Raw genomic sequence first — 26,577 nt, forward strand, 5'->3', positions numbered from 1 at the left:
CAGGGCCAAATTCTCAGCTGGTGTAAATCATCATTACTCTGCCTCCAGTTGAAACCACAATGATTTACACTTGCTGAGGATCTGGCTCCCATTCTTTAACATGAATTAAATTAATTACTGGTAATATATCATTAAGATACAAGATGATTTAATCTACCGGTCACCATGACTCATGCCTATCACTATCCAGTAAGTATTTCAATAGCCTAGTAAACACACTTTTGACTATCTTATTAAATGTAGATATATACTTTTCCATTTCACTGAACCACTGATGAACAGAAAATGGGAAAGAGCAATTGCTAAAGTTAGGTATTCAAAATTAACAGATGTTTAGCGCAGCTTATCCCTTTGCACCTTCCCTAGTGTTATAACTTATGCATTAGAAAAGTAACAACTTACCTATTTTTTTTACTCCTGTTCCTCATTTCGATTCAGATGATACAAGGCAGTGAACGCTGTCAGCCCCGTTGGTTTCATGTTATTCACTGGATGTACACTTGAGATTGGAGGAAACTAGCATGATCATGCTGCTTCTAGAGATAAAAGCCAAGCTGACATATTGCAGAACATTCTACAGCAAGTGTTCTAGATTGTTTGGTGACTAAACTGTATCCTAGTGGTGAGGCCATTGTGAAGCTCCCAGACATTTCTGAATTAATTATAAAATAATACATTCATTAAAATCATTGGAGGTAGCACTGGGGGAAACTTCTTCTCTATACTAAGGCCTGGTCTACACTGGGGGGGGGGGGAAATTGATCTAAGCTACGCAACTTCAGCTACGAGAATAGTGTAGCTGAAGTCGACTTATCTTAGATCGACGGCCGCGGCTTCTGCCTCTCACCCTGGTGGAGTTCCGGAATTGACGGGGAGCGCGTTCGGGGATCGATCGCTACCAGCCGATCCGGTGGGTAGTGTGGACGTATCCTAAGTTGCTATCAAAGACTAATTGTGATTTCACTGTGGTACTTTGCAGAATAAACTGAGCTTACATATAGCCTTGGAATTTACTTCTCTTGACCTCTGGGGACTCAAAACAGTTGCAGAGTTCTGAAGTTAATACATAATCACTGTAGAAGAAGTGAGACGAGCAAATTGCATCATACATTTGTTTCTACTTGTGCTCCTTTCAATATGAATACAGGTCATATTTGGGGCCTGACTGAGTGCCATCCACAGTGCAAATACTTAAACATACAAAAACTGTCTCAGAATTTAGACAAACCAACCACCTGTTTATGTAAGAGTGTGAAAACTCTGTGCCCTTCTGTTAATCAGCAGACATTAGCTACTCCTATGCACTGATATAATCTAACAGCACTGATACAAAACACATAGGAAAGTCAATAGAACAAGAGCCTTGCTGACTTGTGTTACGTAAGAAAGATGGGGAAAGTCATTGTTTGTGACATGGAGAAGTTGGAAGAGAAAGACCTCTCTCCAAAGGTCCCAGCTGTACAGGGTCTGTGCTCTTGACTATAAGATGGGGGGGGGGGGGGAAGAGGGGTTCTGCCTGCCTAACTCTAAAGGAGTTTGAATAGGGTGACCAGATGTCCTGATTTTACAAGGACAGTTCCAATTTTGGGGGCTTTTTATTATATAGGCACCTATTACCCCCCACCTCCATCCTGATTTTTTTACACTTGCTATCTGGTCACCCTAAGTTTGACGTATTAAGGGCAGCAGTAGGCCCGCTGCTTTGTGGTCACATGCTGCACCAGACCTTAATCACAACCCTTGAAACCTTCCCATCAGGTACTTCTTGGCTATTGTGAGTGGAAAACTTTCTCTAGAGAATCTGTGCTCTATCATCTGGTCTCCCTTTGCATCTTTTTGATGGCCCCTGCCTGTTAGAGCCAGTCTTCTATTATTTTAGTAACCATGTGGCTCTTTGGCATATGACTGCTGAGGAGCACCAAAGGGGCATCACTGTCCAGGCTTTGGTGACCTTGGACTCTGTGCCCCAGACCTTTTGTTTAGCACCTCTTGGTGCTTTGGTGCCCTGAGCGGCCTCATCAGATGCATGTCTCAGGGATGCTTCCATTATAGACATAAGGAAGGCAGCCACATATCTCTTGCTCCATACATTTACAAAGCACTGTGGCTTTAATTTTGCCTCTAGGAAGGAATCTTACTTCCAGTTCTGCAAAAGTGGTTTTCAACAGGGATGCACAAGCTTCTTCACCCACCTATTCAGACCTGGGAGGTTTTACCACACACTTATATTCAATAAAACCCCACAAAAAACATTTTTGTTGGCTTTGCTCTGTGGCAGTTACGGTTTCAGTTAGTTGCTCATTTTGTTTTGCAACATCCTTCAAGCAGGGTACTCTTCAGAAGGAAGATGGTATCTTCAGAGAAGAGGATTTGCTTTCCTGAAATTCTCTGTCTCTGATCTCTTATAGGGTTCTCACTCATTCACACACACACACACACACACACACCCTCCTTCTTTCAGAGTTTGGAGAAAACCTTTTGTGATTGTGGTTATATTTACATGTTCATTGCTCTACCTATTGAGGTACTAAAGAGAGGTGACTGTTATTCAAGAGTTGCCTTTGGGTAGTCACAATTGTGGGATATGGCACCCTGGCATCAAGCTGTGGATCTGCCTTGAAAAGTTGTGTCTGAGGGGGAGAGCAGGAACAGTCAGTCAGTCTCTGCAACTGCAGAGCCTGATATATGGAAGAGGGAAAAGTGGGCAGTAGTGTGAATGCATAGAGGCAACTCTCAAAGAACAACAGTTGCTCGTAAGTAACCTCTCTTCTTCGAGGACCTCTGTGCATCATACTTGTGGGAGATTAGCAAGCAGTGCTCCACCAGGAGGATGGTAGATGAGGAGTTCTTAGTCAAATATGGATAGTAGCACGACTCTCCCAAACTAGACTAAATAGAGCACAATAATAAATTCAGTGAGTAATGTCTGGTGAAAGCATGCACCAAACTCCAAGATGCTGCTTTGCATATCTCCACCAGGGGAACCTGCCTTGGGCATACTGCTGAAACTTCAGAGGTTCTCATGGGTTGAGTCTTTAAACTAGGAGGTAGTGATTTCCTATCTAAACTGTAACATTGTTCTATACATCTCCTAATCCTGTAAGAGAGTCTGCTTTGTATTAGGTTCTTCCTGGCATATCTCCCCATCTGCTACAAACAACATACTGGATTTTCTAAAGGGCTTGTTTTCATGCAGGTAAAAAACAGAGCACCTTCTCTAACTCTAGGGTATAGAGATGAGTTTCCCTAGGCATGAATGTGGTTAAGGGAAGATCAGAGAGGGAAATACAGGTGGCAATCTGGGACCACCGAAGGTACGAAGCTCATACAAGGCCTCATGGTCATGTCATCCTTGGGGACTACAGTATAAGGTGGTGTGGCCATCAAAGCACTATACTCACTCACCCTCCTAGCAGATATAATTGCTATCAGGAAGACAATTTTGATCAATAAATGTTTAAGAGAAACTTGCGAAAGTGTTTTATAAGAAGAGCCCATCAGCTTCATTAGGACAAAATTTAAGTCTCATGAAGGTAACAACTCCCTATTAGAGGAAAATGTATTCACCATGCCCAAAAGCAACCTGGAGACTGAAGGGTGAGAGAAGATGGTTGTATCCACAGTATAACTGATGAGCAGATATTGCTGCCATTGGAACATTTTGGGAGACTAAGAGTATGCCTACACTGCATTTAGACACCCCTGGTTTGCCCATGCGAGCTGACTTGGGCTCAGGCTAAGGGGCTGTTTAATTATGGTGTAGGTGTTCGGGCTTGGGCTAGAGCCCAGGCTCCTGGACCATGTGAGTTTGGAGAATCCCAGAGCTCAGGCTGCAGTCCAAGCCCGACCATCCACACTGCAATTAAACAGTCCCTTAGCCCAGGACCTGAGTCAGGTGGCACAGGCTAGCTGTGCACATCTAATTGCAGTGTAGACATACCATAAGGCTAAACTCAGAGACTTAAGGAGTAGAAGGTATCCTAGGACCACAATGAGCCAGCTAGAGAGAGAGCAAGACCTCAGATAGGTGCCACAGAACGAGGAGGAGGTCTGAGGGGTTGGGATGAGGGAGAAATGACTGAGATGTGATGTAACTCAGCACATGGCCTTTGACCACATCATTAGAACTGCTGTTTAGATGCTAATGCTGAGGACTCTCAGGACATGTGGCAAGAAATCCTGCTCTTGTACCACTGAGCTCATTTGCTAGTAGCAGGTTTAGGAGACAGCTGATATTGCCTCTGGGACTACAACCCTTGGTGTTGTGCCAGAGTCCATCTTTGGATTCAGGATGCTGGGTAGAAGCCATTCCTCTGAGGACTGTTAATCCCAGGGCTCAGGCAGTGGCCTTGATCTTCTCTGGGGCCTTATCAGTTTTGTCATTAAAGAAACCCGTACCCTCAAATGGGACGTCTCTGGTTTTCCCCCTGGGATTCAGATGTTAGGCAGAGGAGGAGTGTCTCCTATGAGCCACTCCTGCAGCCACTGGTGTCCAAAGCATTGCATGTAAGTGACGAGGAGCCACTCTGCTTCCTCCTGTTCCTTGGACAAGGCCAGGGCTTGTGGCATCCCACAGGGCATAACTATAGTGGGACATCATAGCTTCATAGCTGGCCACTTGAAAGCCTGGTGAGCTCCAGAGTAGTCTCTCCTGCCAAAAGCATCCAGCTTATTACCCTGTCAAAAGGGTGCTGCAAGAAGCCTTGTTGAGCCTAACTCTTTGCTGTAGTGTGGGATCCAGGGAGTTTGCCAAAGGGTGCTATAGTAAAAATTGGATGCCCTTCAGCTGGTACAAGATACATCCTGTCAGCTCTCTTGGCTACATACGGGGTATGAAAATGGAGCAAGTCAGATCTCCTTGGCTCTGGTGAGAACATCAGAGCCAATAGGCAGAGCCAGCTTCTCTGTGATCTACATTTGTAATGTGTCAAACGGGATCAGGTGGCTCCAGTCCTGTGACCCCCCATCTGCCATTCTCCCCAAGAGTTCCTGAAACGGTTTCCTCTTCTCAGGACAGCAAACAGATGAAGCATCCATCTGATCATCTGGTAAGGTGCCATCTCTATGTTCCTCCAAAAGACGCTCGTATGGTTCCACTGATGGAGACTCAACCCGTTCGTCAGATATAGGAAGATCTGGTCCAGATGAGCCTGGAGCCTTAAGCATCTGTTCTTTTAGTGGGGTATGCAAACTGCACACAGTGCTCCTGGGGGGATTCTGCATGCCTGCAGAAAATGCCCCTCCCTCCCACAGAATTCCTGCAGAAAATGGCAGGGAAGCTGTGCCGGAGAGGGGGCAGGAGGATGACCATGAGCACAGTTTGGGGGTGGAGGGATTGCTCCCCTCCAAACAGAGGTGAGGCATGGGGGCACAATGGGTTACGTGCCACTGCCCCCCACCCCCATCAAGTGCAGAGCTGCCCAGTTGAAGGAGGCTGCGGTCTCCACTCTGACTCTGCAGCTGAACGCCGTCTCCTGGGTCCTAGTGCCAGTTGTGCTCCCCTTCTGTGTGCTGGGAGCCTTCCTGTTTTCTGTGCCACAGTGAGTGCCGGCGGTGGGACTGGGTAAGGGGGGTTGGGGGAAATGAGGGAAGGGGGGTGAGGGAGTGGGGGGAAGAGGCAGTGGGGAAGGAAGGGAGGTGGAATAGGGCGGGAGGGAATGTGCGGAGGGGGATGGAGAAGAAAAGGAGATGGGGAATCGTGGGGGGGGGGGGGGAGCGGGAGCCCGGCATATGGTATCCCCTCAGCAGCAGCTGGGGCTCCCTCATTAAGCAGGCCCATCGAACCCTCACCCTGACTAGCCCCCCACTCCCAGAGCCCACTTATCCCCAAGCAGCTGCACCCAGACACCCCCCCCCAAGCTCCCCACACCCGGACCCCCCAACCACCTTCACCTGGATCCCCTGCAGAGTCCCATTGCCCCTGCACCGGGAACCTCCCAATGAGCCCCTGTGCATCCAGATCTCTCACTGAGCCGCCTGCACCCAGATTGCCCCAAATAGAAACTTCTGGATCCCCCCACACTAAGCCCCTCTATACTTGGATCCTGCTCGGCTGAGCTTGCCCGCCCACACCTAGTGTGCCTGGCACAGAGGGGCAGGGCCCCAGGGTGTTTCTGGGGCAGGCCCGGCCCAGCCCTAGCACTGTGTCAGGGTCAGCAGGGGCAGCCTCACTGCCAAGTCCCTGAACTGGGGGACATGGGACCTTCAGGGTGATCTTCCACCTCATTGCAGCCAGTGGCCTGTGCTCCCCCCGCCATACTGGAGCCACATTTATTGACAAATAAAATTTGCACAATTTTAAAATACTGTGCACATAATTTTAAATTTTTTGGTGCAGAATTCCCTCAGGAGCAACACAGGCTCATAGCATGGGTCTCACCCAGAAACAGAAGGCTTTGACAGGGGCATCTATCTTTGCTATGACTGACAGGCAGGAGGTGCATCTCTTGAAACCCGTACAAGGTTTGGGCCCTGATATTGTCCAACTGAGGATTCAAAGGCCTTTGGGACACGGCCAGGTTATGTATGCTAAGCTCTCTTCTAACTCTCTACATTATTTACAAGAAAATAATAAGCTAAACTATGGAAGGTGTAGCCTGAAGACATGAAAGTGAGTTCCATTTGCTCTCTGTGCTGGTACAGATGGAATGGAGGCAATCATGGGGGTCCAGTCCTTTATACAGAGTAGGTGATAATGCCACTCTCATTCACCCCAAAAAGATATAGCTTTTAAAAACATGTATGCAGCCCGATGCCAGGGATGCTTTAAAAACCAATATGGCATGCGATAACGAGTAGGGTAGGGTGGTGCTTCTACCCACTATTGTTTCTATTCTTAATTAAAAAAATCTGTTAGAACCTGGGGAGTTCTACTTGAGACAAAGAAGTGAGAATCCTGTAAGATATTATCTTCAGAAAAAGCAGAACAATGCAAATATTTCCCCCTTTCTTTTCAAGAGTTTTAGTTGGCATTATGAATGAGAAAAGAGCACATTGGTTTACACACCATTTGGAAAGGTCACAGACTTTGTTTTTCACATAGCCCTATCCCTTTAGCTATCAGAACTACTACTTCACCTTAGGGCTTCTGCTCTCATAGGCTTCATGTGAGCTGCAGGAGGTGATCAGAACTTTGCTGAATAAAGCCTTAATTTTCTTCCCCTCATCCCAGTTCATTAGCTCACATCTTTTGCATAACAACCCCAAAAGGTATGTTTCACATTAGGTGGGATTATGGTGACCAGATGTCCCGATTTTATAAGAACAGTCCCGATTTTTGGGTCTTTTCCTTATATAGGCTCCTATTACCCCCCACCCCGTCCTGATTTTTCACATTTGCTGTCTGGTCACCCTAAGTGAGGTGTGCAAGTCAAATTCAACTTGCAAAAGTTGGCCTTGAAGTGAACTTTGCCCTCATGGCGCTCAATCCTGCAAGGCACTGAGCCCTCTGCCCTGATCCAGCCAAGGACTTAAGCACATGCTCAACTTTAAACATTTGAGTAGTCTGTTAACTGTTTTGCAGGATGAGACCAGAGAGCTCAGCACCTTGCAGAACTGTGCCCAGGATATACAATGCACACAGTCACAATGGGGAGGAGAGGGAAAACAGAAAATCCAGAAGAAAATGGTAAATAACCTAACCCAAAACTTGTTCCCTTAGGCAAGCAGAAAATAACAGGAAACAAGCAAATCTGTTCTTTTTACATTCCTGTATAATGCTGTGTTGTTGCCAGAGAAAACCATGTTGGAACGTTTTTAATCTGCTGTGTTACCTGGGATGCCATCATCAATAAAACATGTATTTTCATATACTGCAAATTTTATACGATGTAAAAACTTCTTTGTATTCCATGGGCATCAATTCTTGTGGAGAATGCTAAGTACAAAGGCTGGTACCTGGATAAACTCCTTTTACCAAAAAATTTTATTCCTAACTTTCCCCCATAAATTTATATTTATTTATAAGGCTTATTAGTGTCATTAAAATCTCTCTCTAAAATTTACACGTTTATAGTAATAAGTCTCATCTACAGATAAACTGCTTACAAGAGAGAATTTGTTCTTTTTGGATCAGCTTTTCAATTTCATATATTCTACCCCTTGCTTTTCCCACAGGACTAGTTGTACTTCTTAAATTACAGAGCCTTAGGCTATATGCAGTTAAATTTCAATCAGCATAAACAAAAATCAAGAACAATCTCCTATAGTTTTTGATCCAGGGCTTTTACAGATCAGCCGTAGATTATGACATATAAACAAATAATGATTTGGACCTTCAACTGTATCAGTTTCCCAAGTACACACTAAATTAGGTACACCCAAAAATAAACTATTTTGCATTCCATAGTAACACCATTACTATACAGGAATTGATGAGGGTATTCAGTTGAGGACTTAAAAGATTTCTAACCAGCCATGCCAAATCTGTGAAAAAAAACGCAGAATTTGGGCTTGTTTTTTGGCTTAATTGGCTTGTGAGTTGCTTGTTGGCTAGTTTTTGGCTTGTAGCTTGTTGCTTCTTTTTTTTGATCGGCCCCCGGCAAGCAGGGGCAAGCGGGAGTCAGGGGTGCACGGCAGACCCACCACAGTCCCAGACTGCACGCCAGGAGGTTCTAGTCACATAGAGGGTTGGGGTTCTTAGCAATTGGCTTGTTTTGGCCTTGTTTTGAAATGGGATTAGCTTGATTTTTGTCTTAGGGCTGGTCCACACTACCCGCCTAATTCGGCGGGTAGAGATCGATCTTCTGGGATCGATTTATCGCGTCTCATCTGGACGCGATAGATCGATCCCAGAAGTGCTCCCCCGTCGACTGCGGAACTCCTGCTCGCCGAGAGGAGGAAGCGCTGTCGACGGGGGAGCCTGCCTGCGCTGCGTGGACCCGAAGTAAGTACTTTTAGTTCGATATAGGAAACGTCGACTTCAGCTACGCTATTCTCGTAGCTGAAGTTGCGTTTCCTATATCGATCCCCCGCCCCAGAGTGGACCAGCCCTTATTGTGAAAGTTGGGGTGCTTATTTACTCAGTGAAAGTTGGCAACTGTGGTTCTAACGTGTCTTGGGAAGTCCTCACTGACCTACAGAAACAGCACACCGAGGAATCTTAAATACACCCCCTTTATGAGTGTGATTTTATTCACCTAGAATGCAGCCAATTTCCTAGGTGTTGAAATAAACCATAGTGTTAAATTATTGTTATCAAATTTAAAAAGAAAAGTAAAACAAAGCAAAGCAGATATGTCAGTAACAGAAGCACCCAAGGCATAATCACTGTCTGGATCGGGGTCTCAAACACGCGGCCCGCGTTTGCTGTGGCCCGCCAAGCTCCCCGCGGCCCCTGAGTTATTTCCTGCGGCCGCCAAGCTCCTCTCACCTGTTGCCTCCCCTTCCCCCCCAGCACACCGCATCCCCGCTCCTCTGCCTACCTCCAGGCACTTTCCGCCACCAAACAGCTGTTTGGCAGTGCTTAGCACTTTCCAGGAGGGAGGAGCCGTGCGCTCAGGGGAGGAGGCGGGGCAGGGGCGGAGATTTGGGGAAGGGGTTGGAATAGGGGAAGGGGCGGGGAAGGGGGTGGGATGGGACGGGGAAGGGGATCATGGAAGGGGCGGAGTGGGGACAGGGGCAGCAGGGGTGTCAGTGATGCAGCCCTTGGGCCAATGTACTAGGCCTCATGTTGTTCTCGTGGTCATTTGAGTTAGAGATCCCTGGTCTGGATATTCACCATTTCTATCTCATTCTCAAACAATATGTCTAAATACAGAAATTAATAGGAGGTATGTCCCAGCCAAAGTCACAATGAACTACATTCCTTTCTGTACACCTGGTTTTGGAATAACTCAATTTACTTTTTCTGCTAAGAAAGAAAGAAAAATTGATTACCAGTCTGCTGACACCAGCTGGTGCTTGGAAAAACAGCCTGCTTTGTGCACAGATGTAGAAGCAATGGAGCAGCCTCTGTTTGTTTGTTTGTTGGAAACCCTCAGCTTGAGCTGTGCTGAGAACACTACACCACACAGCAGGAAGGAATCTCCAGAATGTTTCCTAATAAAATACCAACCTGAACACTTTTAGAATTAGAATGCTGAACTCAACAATCATACTAATTTCCTACTGAGAAGAGCTCTAATAAGAATTTTCATGCTACTAAGACAACTTCAAGTTCCCTTTTCAAAGTAAACCATAGCTGCTTTTAGTGGAACATAAAAATCACTGTTCTTAACATTTATTATTTTTTTACAATAGCATTGATGGGCCCCAAGCAGGTTAGGGATTTATTGTACTGGGTGCTATACAGACTTAATAAAATTCCCTTCCCCAAAGAGACTGCAATCTTAGATTAAGACAAAGCACTATAGGTAGGTGAGGCAGACAAACTGGAGGAATGGCAGGGATGGGGGACAGGGTAACTGTAATACAAACATATTTTCCATAGACTAGCTGAATGCACAATTTGTAGACAGAGAGGTTCTTTTAATTATATAATGTAATAGTTGCTGACTGCTCAGGAAAGGCTCTGAGATTGACATTACATTAATTTACCTTTGAATACAGTACATTGCTGCAGTACTCAAACTTCCTCTAAAGAAAACAGAATTCTATATAAAACATAATGGCTACTCAAATACTGTAACATTCAGGCCAGGGGCTTATAAGAAACATAACTGATATGAAGCTACTGAAGATGAGTATTCTAAAATAAACTGAAAATCTCAAACTTATTTCTAATCATTCTCAGTGTTACTGGCCTTACTTTCATCATTAGTTCATATAAGATATTGGCTGGGGTAAGGTCAGAGATCACATCCATTTCTATGAGAAAATATGTTAATATGAGCTTACCAGAGTTTGAGAGAGTCTGTGAACCATGCTTGATCTTTCTGAATTTAAAAGTTGTCTCTCTTGACAAAAATGGAAACTCACTTTCCACCTTGCAACAGCTCCCTTCTCCCTCAGCTGTGTTCTGGAGGGGGGAAAAAAAATAAGTATAAGTACTTCAGAATTGTTTAATTGTAATTTAATCTCTGGCACCTGTTTATTAAATTGTGTCTAATCAAGAGGGCTAGCACAGGCTTTTCATTGATTACACTAATGGATAAATAGTATTTGGGAATTTAACTCTTTGTTTGCACTCCATATCATATTGGAGGTTAAAGAAGAGTGTACAAGAACCTGTTTTAGGCAGGATTAATTCAACCAAGCATAAAACTTTCTCCCCTAGCCCCCCCCCCCCCCAGTGAAAGCATTTGGTTTGGCCACAGTGCTGAGAATTAAATGTGTAGTCTGGTACCCCCACAACTTTGACACAGCCTCCTCTGCCAGCTGGCAAAAGGGATGTTCAAGCCCACCAGAGTCAACAGGGAATGCATCTAGAACTGATGTAACATGGCTACAACACTGCAGATCTAGAATTAAAGTTTGTGGAAGCAGTTAGGAGAACAGTGGGTGGAGATTTCTTCTTATATAGGTGGGGTGTGACAAACCTGTATTGTGTTCAACGCAGGGCTGTAATAAAGGGAGACATCCTGATTCCCCAGGAGGCTCCATGTTACCACCACAGACCACCCAGTCTACATGCAGCAGCTTGGACTCAATCCCAAATGGCACTGGAACATGAACAATAAATATCATATGAATGCTCCAGTTGGGGAAGGACTCTCCTGACCAACAAGGCCCCAGCAGCTACAGGTCTGACTGTGTTGTCTGAGATGGCATAGGTGTTGGGACAGAACTCCAGCATGGTATCCCAATGTAAGGGCTCCTACTGCACCAATGCCTATTGCCTATGCTGAAACCATTTAAAAAACCCCCACCAACCATTTTAAAATAAAGGCTGAAATCTCTACCATTTCAAGTGCCCATTAAATACTTTAAGATCAAAGAACATTATTTCAGTGAGTAATTCAGTGTTACTGAATTCAGTTCTAAATTAACTAAGAAAACTAAAGTAGAAAATTTTAAATTCTGTATTTTGCACCTGGATAATATGATAGAGATTCATCTGACCCTCACTGCAGATATTAGTAACAAACTCATTACACAGCATTTATATATTCATTACAAACCTATACAGGGAATATTCCGCCTTATAAAAGAAGTTCAAGTTCATATCTATGTCTAAAGCTATTTCTAAAGAGATATGAATTTTGCAAATAGCAAAAGTTTGTAAAGTACATTTATTTTTATACAACCTCATTCTCAATTCAAGGCATTTTATAGTGGGTGACTGTTCCGCACTTTATCAGGTAGAGATAATGACTACCACATATCATTAACCAGATTCTCCATTCTGTTATACCTTAGTGTGTAACTCCACTGACATCAATATAGATACACTGTACCAGCATAAAAATGGTATAACACAATGAAAAAGCAGGCCATTATTGTCTCAAAACCCTGTGTTTGCTTTGTATTGCAAATGCATTGGGTGATGGTGGCTGTATGTACATATTGAAAACACAAGAGCCCAATGCACTGCATTGAAGGTCTCAATTACAAATGCCATTTTATTTAATTTCTTCACTCAAACTGAGTTTTCTCATTCCAAATCTTTGCTTAAAAGAGAAAAATGGGAACTGCTCCAGTAGGCAGCTAGAGAAATTGATACAGATATGGAATGTAAGTTTTAACTCATATAGATCACAACATACAAAGAGTTATTTATGCAATACAGACTTACAAAACAATACAGTTCTTTTCACAAATATTTTCACAGAATTCTGCACAGCAATCTTGTAGAAAAGTAGAATTATGCAACACCAAAATAACTTATTGTTCCTTAGTATAAATTATTTTTCATTTCCTAAGGGAGGAGATAATTTATTAACATGATTGGACAAGATTGGATAGGATTTGGTAGCAGAAACTGAACGGTTTTGTTGTCATACACAGCGCAAGATATGGAATCTGCTACGTAACTATGGTGGTTAGTCCTCTGAAGAAAAAAAGTTAAAAAAATGGGAAAGAAGTTTGCAAGTCTAGAGCTTCTGCAAAGATGTCAAGGCTATGAACATTTGAATGCCTGCCTCTTAGTGCTTTCATAGTCAAGCAGCAGAAGTGTGCTTTGGTACTTGCATCTAATTAAAAAGAAATATTGTGTAGGTTGCTAGTTTGAGGACATGTCCAAACTCCCCAAGTTGAAGTTTTGATTTTGAGGAACAATGCACATTTTGGTGTGCTCTGAAGGAGATATCAGGTAAAAACTAGTAGGAGTCACATTTGATGTAACACAGACTCTGTTGCTGATTTCTCCCTCTTAACTGCACAACAAAAACATATAACTAAAAAAAGAACTAATTGTCTAGGTCTAGAAACATGCTTGAATAGTAATATTGATGGAAACAATTCCTTGTCATGTTTAAAATTACATTTATCATAATTTAAATATTATTATTGATTCCCAGAAACTTCAGTGCTGAAGAAGTACAATCATTTGGAAAAGTACATCAAGACAAAATGTAGCACAAATTAAAATCCCCAGTATTATAACCCACTTTCAATTTGTTAAAATCATATATTCCTCAAGGTTATAGATAAAGCTTTAGATGGGAAATGTATTTCTTCATAATATAGCTAGAATAAGAGTTTTAACCATCTTTATTTTAAGTTTCTTTCCATACATGAATCAAAATAGACTTCTCATTATGACTAAAAATATAGATTTTTAACTACAGAACCCAGCAGCCATTTTTCTGCTTCTTTGCCCTTTGCCCCCAAAAAATCATGCAAAGTCTACAAAAATAGCAATTAATTTTAAAAAATAGTTTGCTTCTTCGAGCAAATTTAAGTTACATTCAGATGTAATATAGCTATTTATACAGAACAACGCTGCGGCAGGATACTGAATAGAGGTTTGCTATGTTCAGTTTCATTCTGACAGCAGCTGCCCTTGTCAGTGCTAGTTCTGGTCTGTTGCAACATCAGTATCTGGTTTGATATTCATGATGCCATCGGTTGAAATCATTGTAGAAAAGCACTATGCTCCCAGAAGCCATGCCAGTCATTATACACCTATGAAAAGCACAAAATTCAGTTAAAGAGTAAGCCACTTTACATTCAAACACAGCTGACTTACCTTTCTTGGACAGACTTCTTCCACCATATCCAGCACCACCTTTGTAAATCAAATGTCTAAGGATACATCTACACTTGTGCTTCCCAGCTCACGTGGACATACTCGCACTAGCTCTCATCGAATTAGCATGTGGCGTAGCTGTGCTAGCACGAGCAGCAGTGAACAGTGACACGGGTTAGCTGCCCTGAGCATCCACCCATGAATTTGTACTTGGGGTGGCTAGCCCCTGCCACCACTCACCACTGCCTGTGCTACCACTGCTACACTACTATTTTTAGTGCACTAGCTCCATGAGAGCTAACATACGTCTATACGAGCTAGAACTCATGCGCCTAGCTCATAGTGTAGATATTGCCTAAGAATGCCACCAACTCAAACTTTAAGGACGTGATGCGATTCCTACTAAAGTTAATGGAAAGACTCCCATTGACTTCAACAGGCTTTGGATTAGGTCTTAAAATTCTCACAGCAATCATGCAGTATATTTAAAGCATTTTATTTCCTGTATGATTTTCCTCTACTGTATCTGATATGAACTGAATCAGACTTCAGGGAAAGAGTGACTAATACCCATTTTGAAGAATGTATTACTTCCTTCCTTTCCAGATTGAAGTAATATGGGGGAAAATAATAATTAAGGTCTAAATTTTTAATTTAGGGGTGTACAATTCTAACACTTATGGTCTCATTTCCAGAGATGCTTAACACCCACAACTCCAGCAGGAGACAACTGGAGCTGCAGGTGCTTAGCGCCAGTGAAAATCAAGTCCTAGGGACTCTCATTTTGGGACCTCGAGAATTGAGGCACTCAGATTAGTGGACACATTTGAAAAAGCAGGGCAAGTTGATTTGCTACTGCTCTATTACATGGAAATACGGATCAGAGAGGATCAAGCTCAAAGAAATTGTCCTGGCACATCTGGGCACCAAAAGGGGCTCAAGACTTAGATGACAAGAACAATTAAAACCAGGGTTGCTTGCATAAAACCAGGGTTACTACACACAGACCACTTCTGATTTTGTTTTCATAATGGCTTTAACTCTGCTGGTGAGAGTGCTAATGAAATAGCAAAATGGAGAGGATCCAGAATGGAGAAAACAGGTGTGTAGATTTCAATTCATTCTTCCCCAATTCAAGAGGGATTTAGCACAGGATCTTCAGCAAAGAACCAGATGTGCGTACAGGACTGCAACATCTCTATTGTTTATACATATGTGCAGCTTCATTTCATGTGCATGTAAACAATCAGAGTGCTGCTATTTGGTATTCAGCACTAAGTAGGAGTATTATTCATGCCATCCACCACAGAGGTATTATGTATTTCCAGATCTTTACTATGAGCGAGCTGACTGTTGGAGACGTTTTAGCTCCATTTGAACAGCTATGATCCCACTTGGGGCCATTTTAGAGCAATCGTGGCTGCTGAAGTGACATTTTGGCTTGTAATGTATCAGGAGTTGCTATGTCAGTCATGTCTATTGTCTCATCTTGTGACGTTACTGTTAGAACTGGTTGGAAACCAAACTTTCTGTTGAGTGAGAAATTCTGACATTTTGTAGGAAAAAAATTGTTCTGATTTGCTATGAAAAGCCAAAAATTCTAATTTGAGACAATCAAAACATTTTGTCTGTCAAAACATTTTGAGAGTAGTGTTTCAATTTCATTAAGATGTTTATATTATATTAAATATACTATAAATGTATACATAATATTAAATCAAATATATAAATAGTAAAACTAAATTTGATTATAATATAAAAGTCAAAACAAAATGAATCACAATGACACTACAGAAATGACACATTTCAACCTTTTCCTGTCTAAAATGTTCATCGAAATCAATACGTCCCCACTACGTTGTGATTAAACTGCATTTTTGATGAAAAACTGTTAAAAATTTTGACCAGCTCTAATTATAGTTATTAACACACTAATTCATCATATATCGAAGTGATGCAACAGGTACATCAGAATGCCATCTGAGTAGGGCCTCAAAGGTAGAATTTGGCTCCAGCCAAAAATGACGGTGCCAGTCATTTTAATATCTAGAAAGCTGCCATTTTCGAGAATGAGTGCTTGTGAGAACATGTACAAGGATGAAGAGGACATGATTCAAGGAGACTGAAGGTTTGCAGAAGTTGAGATGGGCGGGGTTTCAGATTGGTAAGAAGTAGTGGGTTAAAATCTTGATTAAAATCCCTAGATGTCACCGTTTTTGTTTTAAAAAGTATTTGATGTAACATTCTGAAATGTGGATTGTGTTAAGACTGACATAATGAACATATGACAGGAAAATATCTATCTATCTGAAAACACAAAGATTTTATAAAACGGATGCCTAAATTTTGGCTCTTGCATCCATATTTAGGCACTTCTATATGCTGTCTGATTCTTAAAGGCATTGAGGGATTTCATATTTCATTTTTAATGATTATCATTAGTATAAAAAAACTCTGCTTCCTGTTTAATCAAGATTTAAAATTGAGCTTTACATTTGGTTTGTGAGGTTCCTAGTGAATGGTTGACTAGCCACAGGGCATGACTGGCCTCTGCCTGTCTTTGGCACGCTTGAGATATCAGTCCAATTTTGTGTGACAGCTAAAAACACTTAGTCTAGTTTCTTTATTTCCCACTTGGATGCTCATTTGTTTAGAAAAATTTTGTTTGTCCCAGTGGGAGACTAAGAGGACTTGCCTCATTTCATGAACACTCAATTTAACAGTCATCTCTTTTTTTTTATCCCCAACATCCCAGACAAGCCAGAGATTTTTTGCCCTAATTTGGATGAGTGTTGGATGAGCACAAATATTCATTTTTTTTATAATTAGTCATTTGGCCAAATTCTCTACTGGTGAAAATGTGTAAAACTCCATTGACTATAATGGAGCTGAGGCATTTACATCAGCAGAGAATTTGGCCCCTTATTGTTAATAATTTATTAATTAATTGTGATTATTATTAGGGTAGCACCGAGAGGGCTGAGTCAGGATCTGGCTCTACTGTGCTAGGCACATAGTATGAGAGAGTTTCTGCTCCAAAGATTATTGATGACAAATACAATTAGGAGTCAAAATATCCAAAGGTGACCAAGTGACTTAGGAGCCTAAGGGTATGTCTACACTACATGTGTTATAGCTACGCTGCTGTACTGTCGACACAGTGATGGAAGGGTTTTTTTCTGTTACTGTAGTAAATCCAGCCCCTTGAGAAGTGGTAGCTATATCAATGAAAGAATGCTTCCATCAACCTACCTTCATCTACAGTGGAGATTGGGTCAACCTAACTATGTTACACTAGGTGCGAAATTTTTCATAGCCTGTCTCAATAAACCTAGGTCAACCTGTGTTTTAGGTGTAGCCAGGGCTGAGTCCCATTTTAAAAGTGCCTTGGATCCTAAATGACTTTCAATAAGATTTAGTGACTTAGATGCTTTTGTAATTTTATCTGGGGTAAACAAAAGTCTAGATAGTAGTCTGTAAGCTAAAGACAAGTTGGATGCAACTATAAACATCCAAGTTATAAACTGGACAGAGCTATGTGCCAAAAATGCATAAAGACCTTTAACCCTAGTGGCATTGGCAGGTGTAATATAGGCAGTAGTAAATATGTTTACTGTTTTATGCTTTATAAGAGAAAACAAAATGTAAAAGATTGATGGGAATCTTAGTGAGTGTCTATTTTCTTTTTGTTAATGGCTTTGAAGACCTATAGTTAGGAATATTTTTTTCCTTTGAGGAAAGAAAAAACAGTACATATTAAAAGTTTGTCAGAGTGAGATTTCCTGGAATGAGTGTTAACTTACCCACTAAGAGCTGCAACTCTGAAAAAGATTATCAGACCTAAACCATGACCTTTCAACACTAAGGGCTTGTCTTCACTACCCGCCGATCCGGCGGGTAGCAATTGGTCTATCGGGGATCGACTTACCGCGTCTAGTGAAGACGCGATAAAATCGATCCCTGATGGCTCTACCGTCGACTCCGGAAACCCACCGCGGCAAGAGGCGGTAGCGGAGTCGACGGCGGCGCGGCAGCGGTCGACTTGCCGCCGTCCTCACAGCCAGGTAAGTCGACCTAAAATACGCCACTTCAGCTACGCTATTCACGTAGCTGAAGTTGCGTATCTTAGGTCGACCCCCCGCTGTAGTGTAGACCCAGCCTCAAACAATGCACAGCATTCTCCATATTGTCACTGGCACCTGAGATCAAAGTAAATACAATATTGAAAGGAAAAAAATTGTTTACACCATAATGATGTCCCTTTTGCTGTTTCTTTATAATAGTACATTCTATGAAATACTTCTGACCCCCAAACTTTAATCTCACCTTTGGTCATATGACAGGGCCATGGAACGGATTCCAGCATCACAGCCTGGGTAAGCAAAAAGCTGCTTGAGGTCACACACTTGCCACACCATGATGACCCCATTGTCTCCGCCTGTAAGCAGATACTGTCCATCACGGCTCAGCTGGATTGCCTAAAGGGAAATTGCATTAATATTTCTGTTAAAACAACTTGCATTGCTTTTATTCCCCCCTCTCACCTCCAGAACACCCCCTCTGCACCATCACAGCTTTATCTCTGAAGATACTTCATATCAGTAGATACAGCTTTTGAGAAGCAAAAAAGTCAATTACAACAGTTGGACACATAGAACTAAGTCACCTGGCTTTATAACTGGAGGGATACAAAAAATAGTCTGAATGAAATGAATTTTTTTAATACTCTTTTAATACTTCTAAAAAGGTATGTTTAGCTAATGTGTCAGACACAGAATAAATGATAGTGTGCTCTAAAGGTTGGCCCCCATTTGGGATGAACTGGGGAATTTACTCATACTTTCACTACTTGTCAGAAATAGGCCATCCCAAACTCATATTTATATAACAGAGTATATATATTGATATTACATATAAAAATACATTAAAAGAACATTTAGTTTGCAAAATGAAGCATTCAAACATTAGGCATTGACAGAATGAAGGCTGTTTGTGCACAGGCAACTTTAATTGTGGAATTTCCTAAACTTGAGTGTTGACTTGGCAGCCTTAATGTTCTTTAATATAGGGGTTGATATAAAGAGAGATGGGTTAATATAATTTCCTACCTTTTTTAAAAAGCAAAGTGAAAAAAACAGTAATTGTATCATGTGGCTCCATAGTGACCCCCACACTGGTAGGCCATCAGCAAGTTTGGGACCTTTGGATCTAAAGCACAGATCTTTATCGTTAACTGCTGCACCCCTGACCTTAGATCTGTCCCCCTTCCCCTCTGCTTTTCCCCGGCTTGTGTAATCCCCTCCCTGCTCCTCTGCATTCTAGTTAGCTGAATCATTTTAAATGAAACTTAAAAAAAAAAAAAAAAAATCAGCCTGAAGCTGACACCCAGCATTGGAAATGTCAGCCAAAGCGTTAAAGTGAGGCAAAGTTATAAGTAAATGAAAACAGTCTTATAATGAAAAATATTAGGCAACTGCTTATAACAATGAAGTCCTAACTATTTTAAAATGTGTATGCATAATATTAGAAACTCAAGGTGGGTGAGACAATATCTTTTATTTGAAAAACTTCTGTTGGTGAAAGATACAAGCTTTCCAGTTTACACAGAGCTCTCCTTCAAGTCTGTGTAATCTCGAAAGCTTGTCTCTTTCACCAACAGAAGTTGGTCCAATAAAAGATATTATCTCACCCATCTTGTGTCTCTAATATCCTGGGACCAACATAGCTACAACAACTTTGCATAATATAACTTTATTGTTTAGTTCTACAATTCCATCACAATATCTTAGAAAATTTTCTTTATAAACAGTTTTGAAAACAGAAATAGTTTCTTTTGCACTTAAAGATTTCACCCACAGTTTTCAACATAGAAAACTATGGGTGAGGTCTTCACACATGAGAGTTTTCAAAAACTATTACACAGAAAGCTTTATGCTATGGTGCCTTTAAGATCTTGTGGCAATCACAAGTATTGTGCACTATCATCTATGTTTCTGAGGCGCTCCTAATTTGCAGAATTTTTAACATATGCAGCACCTGCTCACAAAAACAGGGGGAATTAAAATTAAAATACTAAATATACCATTAATGCAACATTAAAGTGGTTATGTTGAACACTGACAAGTGTAGAAACTAAAGTATTATGGTCTTCACAGTAATAATTAGTCAACCATATTGAATATATGGAATATTATCCATTTTTGTGCCTTATTACTGTTATGATGATGCTAAAAATACTCTCTAAAAAGGTCAGGAAGTGCAGCAGGGCTGAGTTAGTGTTCTTATAAAGTAACTAACTTTTCATAACCTTAGTTCTGAGTGTTTATTATGATGACTTGTTGTTATGGGAACAAACCCTTTTGTTTAACATTTTATTTAACAAAATAGTTTCAGGACTAATGCTTTAAGATAATCAATAACATTTTGTATTTACAAGCAATGAAGGAATTGGTGATCAACCCATTCCTGGCAACTATATTTTGAACTAGGATTGTGACAAATGTACCCAACGCTTTAAAAAGGTAGTGGGCACGGTAAATCATTTCCAAGACACACATAAATATGGCATAATTAAATGCTCAAACATTCTGAATTGAAACTTGTTCTGAATGGTATAAATGTTCCAACTATCAATTATTATTTGTCTCATTTCTTATTTCCCGCAGAACACAAAGGTGTGTGACGCACCTCCCAAACCAGAAAGAAGACATGTTTGCTGCCCAAGGAGCTTAGAATCTAAATTACACACAACATACCCAGGGTGCAACAAGGCAATAAGCTAGGGATCGAGGGAAGAATGAGGTAAGATAATAAAATCTGTAGAAAAGAAAATTGCATATACCAAGATAGCTCATCATGAGCTCTAGCAAACCAAATAAAATTATTAAAAAGATTATTCATTAGAAGTAAAATCAATATCCATTTTTTTCATTCCACAAATGGCACTCTCCTGAGGGTATTTTGAAATTGCAATGAAGGCATGACAAATAATTATTTGCTACACTTATAAAATTCAGCTGATGAAAATCCATTAACCTTATGGTCATGGTTCACTTGTGTTTTATACTTGAGGCTTTTTACAGGAGAAATGCTATATTACAAGGCAAATTAAAGCCATTAATCTTTAACTCTTCCACTACCTGCAAATTTCAGTGATTTCTGTGATCTCTTGATTAAATAAAGAACAGTCTTTGAGGTTTTGCCAATATCTATGTCATTTTCCTAAGTCACTTGCTTTTCAAGAAGACAAGTAGTTGATATATATATGACAAAGGTCACCCTGTCAAAATTTCAGTTTAATGACATGCCCCATAGGAGTTAACAAACTAAAGGATGCATTTACTCTCAAGTACTCCAACTATTATGGGGAAGGCATGAATCAATTTTACTGTTCAGTTTTTCTCCCAGTGAAAGTTATCCAGGATTCTAATAAGAATAAGCTCAAGCAGTTCTGCCATCTAATCTTTCTCACAACTTAAGATTCAGACATGCAAACAAATCCCCATAGCACTCAATTCAAGCAACGTTCTAAAAGCTTCATTTCTGACTTGTACTTCCTTGAAAAGTCTCAAAAGTTTGTGCAAACCCTTTAACCTCTCAGATTCTTGAAAGGCAGTGCTTCTTAAAAAGCAGAGCTGTCGCCATGACAGCACTGGCTTACGGCAGCAAGAGGCTGTTGGGCACTTCCACATTTCAGGACTCAGGAAAGGAAAATAAATTGGTTCCTTTGGGTGAATGAGTGTACTGTCTTTGTTTAGGATAAAATAACTTTACTTCTCTGAACTGGCTGCCCACTTAGATTTAAATTATTCATTAAGACAATTAAACATTACACGGTAGATGTGCTGGGATATGCTGTTAGTCTAAGCTCCATGAAGCAGTATTTTAAACAAAAAACGGTGGAAAATGTTATACCCTGAGTTTCCCCAGACAGTCAAATTTTTCTGGTAGTTGTAGAACTCTGTTCTGAATGTAACTGTAAACTGTTATTTTCGTCAACTACATCTTGCAGTCTAAGCCCACAGTGACACGGGAAAACACATCAGAATTTTACTTTACATAAGCAACTGCATTTCTGACCCACTATTCCTCCATTTGCTCCCAGCAACAAATAGTGATATCGTCAGTCTCCACAGCCTGTAGGCAGGTCCTACTCATTTTAAATGGTCCTACTTTAATCACACAGTTGCCACTTGCCTTCTAGTATGATAAAGTGCAGAAGCCCTGGGAAGAAGGTTGTGGATTATTTAAACCTAAAATCCTCGTGGGACTGCTGGGGAAAAAACAGTGTGTACCAGTGGCCTATAGAGAGCAGAACATTCACTGCCTCAAGCAACATTCTCCAAGCCGTGGGTACTGACTGAAACACTACAGAAATTGTTTTACCCAGCAAGGGATTTCTAGATATTTTACAGATTTACTAGCCTAGTTGACAATATAATCACAACTGAAAGTGACATATTATCAACATTATTATTGTAAAAAGAAAAGCAAAAGAAAACACTCTGATGTGTACTTGCTTTAAATGAAATATTGGGGTAGAGGCTAGGGTGGGAAACTCACAAGCATGTGTGCAAGGACAGCAAAAGGTGAAACTTCAGCGAATTGAAGGAAGACTAAAAATGAAGCAAGAATCTATATCAATTTGGAAAAAAGCCTGGGACGGGGCATGCAAATTCTCATGACATATCCCCTAACTCAAACAAATCTGCATTTACAGTGTATTAAGTAATAAATGTGTGTCATTCAGCATTTTGTGACTACTAATCCACTGCAGAACAACACTGGCTATGGAAAACACAACAAATAATATAGCCTTTTTAAATTGCATACTCAACAACCTATATATCCAACATTTCAAGAAAATGAGGATAGTGGATTAACAGAATTTAATGTCAACTTTTAAAAAAAAGGAGAAAGGCATAGCTGAAGCATTTAAGTGTGTGTATTGGGAGCTCCAGTGTTAACATTAAAACATTTTGTACCAGCTGCATATGAAATCATAAAATGCTAGTTCCTTCATGGAAAGAGTTAAGGCTAGTAACATTCTTTTAAAATATATTTCAATATTTTTTACCTGTTTGGAAGCTAATTTCCTTGATTTTGCTCTCTTTTGCAACACAAGTCTTAACAAAATTATATATCTGTGGGAGTCAGCTGAGGACAAGGGGTGCAAATTTAAGACTGCTCACAGTTGGATGAAAAACACAGGTAAAGAATTCTTGTAAGACTGTAGGACAGGTGTGTGAGGGTAGGAAGAGCTCAGGAAGGATATCAAATATTGCACAAGTCATGTGATCAGACCTTGTAAGGAAAAGGGACGGTGCACAGCTAAAAATAATATTTTTTAAAAAATATCCTTGCCTGCATTAACAACACTTCAGAATTGTTATTTTATTATCCACAGATTTTGGTAATCAACTCTTCACCATTTAGGTTGTTACTTTTTTCCATTGCATTCAGTTTGGAAAATTAAACTACAATGGGCAGTTATATCGTGGTCAATTTCACTTATTATAGTGCTGCCAACTGCTCTACAAACAAGAAAGAAGACATGGCTCCTCCTCCTTTAAAGAGTTTGTAATCTAAATAGTAGGATGGGTTGCGTGACTGAGCAGTGCAAATTAACACCTGTCTTGCTAGCTCTTCAAGTTTTGTTCAGTGGTGGGTTTTTGGGTTTTTTTTATTTTATTTTATTTCAGCTCTTTTGTTTACAGTTCTTTGATGGCTGTTGCAAGGTTTTAGGCCTTTTGGAAGAAGAGTATTTTAGGGAGGGAGATGAGAACCACTTTCTGGTTCTCATGTATTAGCGTAATGCTGTTGTGTTTGGATTTTAGAACTGCAGGAGAACATTTATATTGACATTAAAATAAGTCCATAAAGTTATTTTATTAAGCATTGCCTCCACTCCCATTTTTCTTTTAATACAAAAAACCCACTATATTTTGGATTTAACTAAGGCAGCAGTGTTCTGCTTCATCTTTTAACTTTCTACTTAATTTGTTCTCTCTTTTTAAGTAGTTAAATTAAAAATATTTTCCCTTTTTCTTGTTTTGGCTTAGCTCTATGACAGCTGCCAAATTTTGTTCTGTCCATATCACATTTTATGAACATTTTTGAACCAACGATTTTGCATATTAGCAAAAAGCCTTCCTGAAACTCAGCCTTTGAATAATATCTCAACTGAGATGCAGGAATATGGACAGGGCTAATAACACACAACAGCCCTCCTGCTGCTGGAGTGACTGGTCATCTTGACTCTTTAGAGGCTGACAAAAATGTAATATCCTGAATTCTCCTGTGTGCGCGCACCAGGTATTATTTGTATGTCCTTTTATTCAGAGGGAAAAAACCCACAATATATTGCTGGCTACCTAGGCAGAGCCACTGTAAAGTTAAACATGATTCCATGAGCAATGTCTGATCCCCCAACTGATCCCTCATATTTATTGGAGCCCTTCTAAATTTAGACGTCATTAGTGAAATTACACAGATTTCATTCACCGTTTGCATGGAAAGAAACCCTGAGCAATTCCAAAATCTCAGAATTCTCCTAAGTTTATTTTAAATATTGACATATGCAACCCTTAGAATATATTTCTGCACACTCACCCTTATTTTGTCATCTGTTTCCATAGTGGCCTGAAGTTTCCCATTCACGCTGAATACACAGAAAAGGCCATTTTCATAGTATATGATACAGTGGCCCTCTCTTGAAGCCTGGATAAGTTTTGGTCTCAAGCAGTTTTCAGGACCTTCTAATGTCCTCAATAGGTCTCCATTCATAGAATGTATGAGACATGGCCCTTCTGATGAAACAGAATTAAAAGCACTGGTTATTTTCATATCGAATCCATCCAAAGACATTAAAGGACAATGAGTAATGGCTTTTATTGAATTAACTCAAAATGTGTTATGAATGGAAAATTTAAGGTACAACCTTGTAATACTAAAGTTCTTCACATTGGTAGTCTCATCTCCGAAAAGTCTAGAGTTGCATTAAGGTAACTAAAGCAATCACCTACTTTAAGGCAATGTCCACACTACCACTTATGTCATAACCTAAGCGCTGGTGTGGACAGTGTTACGTGGACAGAGCTTCTCCCACTGACATAGCTGCCACCACTCATTGGGGGTGGCTTAATTAAGTCAAAGGGAGAGCTCTTTCCTGTCAGTTTAGAGCAGCTCCACTAGAGAGTTTACAGCAGCGTGGCTGCACCAGTCTCTCTAGATTTTCACAGTAAGATTCACTTATTTGCATGCTTACAATTGCAGCACCTAACTTAGGTGCACAAATTCCTGATATGCATTCACAAATCAGATGTGTACCCATATACGACTAGCTACATTCTTCATTGGTAATGAACATGGACAAAAACTTTATTAGTATACACACATCAGGTATTCCCCTTGTGTAAAAAGTGTGTGCAGTTTTGAGTGCCAAACTTTGAAAATGCAGCCTATAATAGGAACTTTTGAAACACTGAAGAAGGAAGGTCTCTGTTCCAAGGAGCTCCCAAGGAGGACAGATAAATAGACAAAGGTAGGGAAGGGGGACAACTACAAGCAATTTATGTACAAGTGAACTTAATTCACTGTAAGCAGCACAGCAGAAATGGGTCTTTAAGAAAGATTTAAAGTAGGGTCTTTGTAAATGAGCTCAGAGAAGCTGACCCTAACCACTGCAAATTTTAGTTGGGAATGCAAATATATCTTTAAACAACAAACAACAACAAAAATCATTGCTGTTGCCACTGGGGAGTTATCCACAACAAAAACAAAGCACATAATTGCATTGCATTTTTGATAGTCTCAGCAGAGAGCCAGGAATACATAGAGGATAGTTCGCTCTGTATTGTCGAACAACTAAAGGTAGTTAGTCTGAATAAACAAAAACAAGGTAACTGGAAGACCAACATGGGGAAGCTGTCTGTGCTGGACTTCTATAGATACACATGAATGGGCTTCAATTTTAATGTGTTATGGTCAAAAGAGGTTTTTCAAATTGACTTAAAAGGGAAACCTATGCCAATTAAAACAAGGTTTTTTTATATGAATCATACATAATTAAAATGATCTCCATCATCCTAGACTGTATTCATCTTTAAACTAGGACAACAACTTTATGACCAAAATATAGTTTTAAAAAGATAACAGAAACCCTTTTACCTTTAGCACCACTTATTACCAGACCAAGTTCAGCACAAACTGTAGCACAAACAATCTCATAGTCATGTCCTGTCAAGACAGCTCGGGGAGTGGCAAAATCACCTTCAAGGAAACAAGAAAAAAAGGAATCCTCAGTTATGATTCATCTCTAAAAGCAGTGTTTACAGTAAGTCACATATTTATTTTCTTTACCCTTGTAGTTTACACTTTCAAGAACAGATACTCATGGTATGGACTATACTTTTTCTGTTACACTTGAGAATGACTTCTTCCATACTGCTGATAAACAGTACACTAGTAGCACTGCCTTTCAGAAATTCAGCCTGGCCATTTACTAATGA

General features: G+C 40.6%; 1 protein-coding gene across 1 annotated transcript in view; it reads right to left on the minus strand.

The window, feature by feature from the left end:
- Positions 1-13,913: 13,913 nt before the first annotated feature.
- The window catches only part of LRBA (LPS responsive beige-like anchor protein), a 576,728-nt gene continuing 564,064 nt past the window's right edge, over positions 13,914-26,577 (minus strand). The window contains 4 exon segments of the mRNA XM_065405711.1: positions 13,914-14,004; positions 18,395-18,546; positions 24,680-24,876; positions 26,237-26,338. Of these exon segments, the coding sequence (XP_065261783.1) occupies positions 13,914-14,004; positions 18,395-18,546; positions 24,680-24,876; positions 26,237-26,338 (542 nt within the window).

This window comes from Emys orbicularis, chromosome 5 (genome assembly GCF_028017835.1).
Source record: "Emys orbicularis isolate rEmyOrb1 chromosome 5, rEmyOrb1.hap1, whole genome shotgun sequence".
NCBI lineage: Eukaryota > Metazoa > Chordata > Testudines > Emydidae > Emys > Emys orbicularis.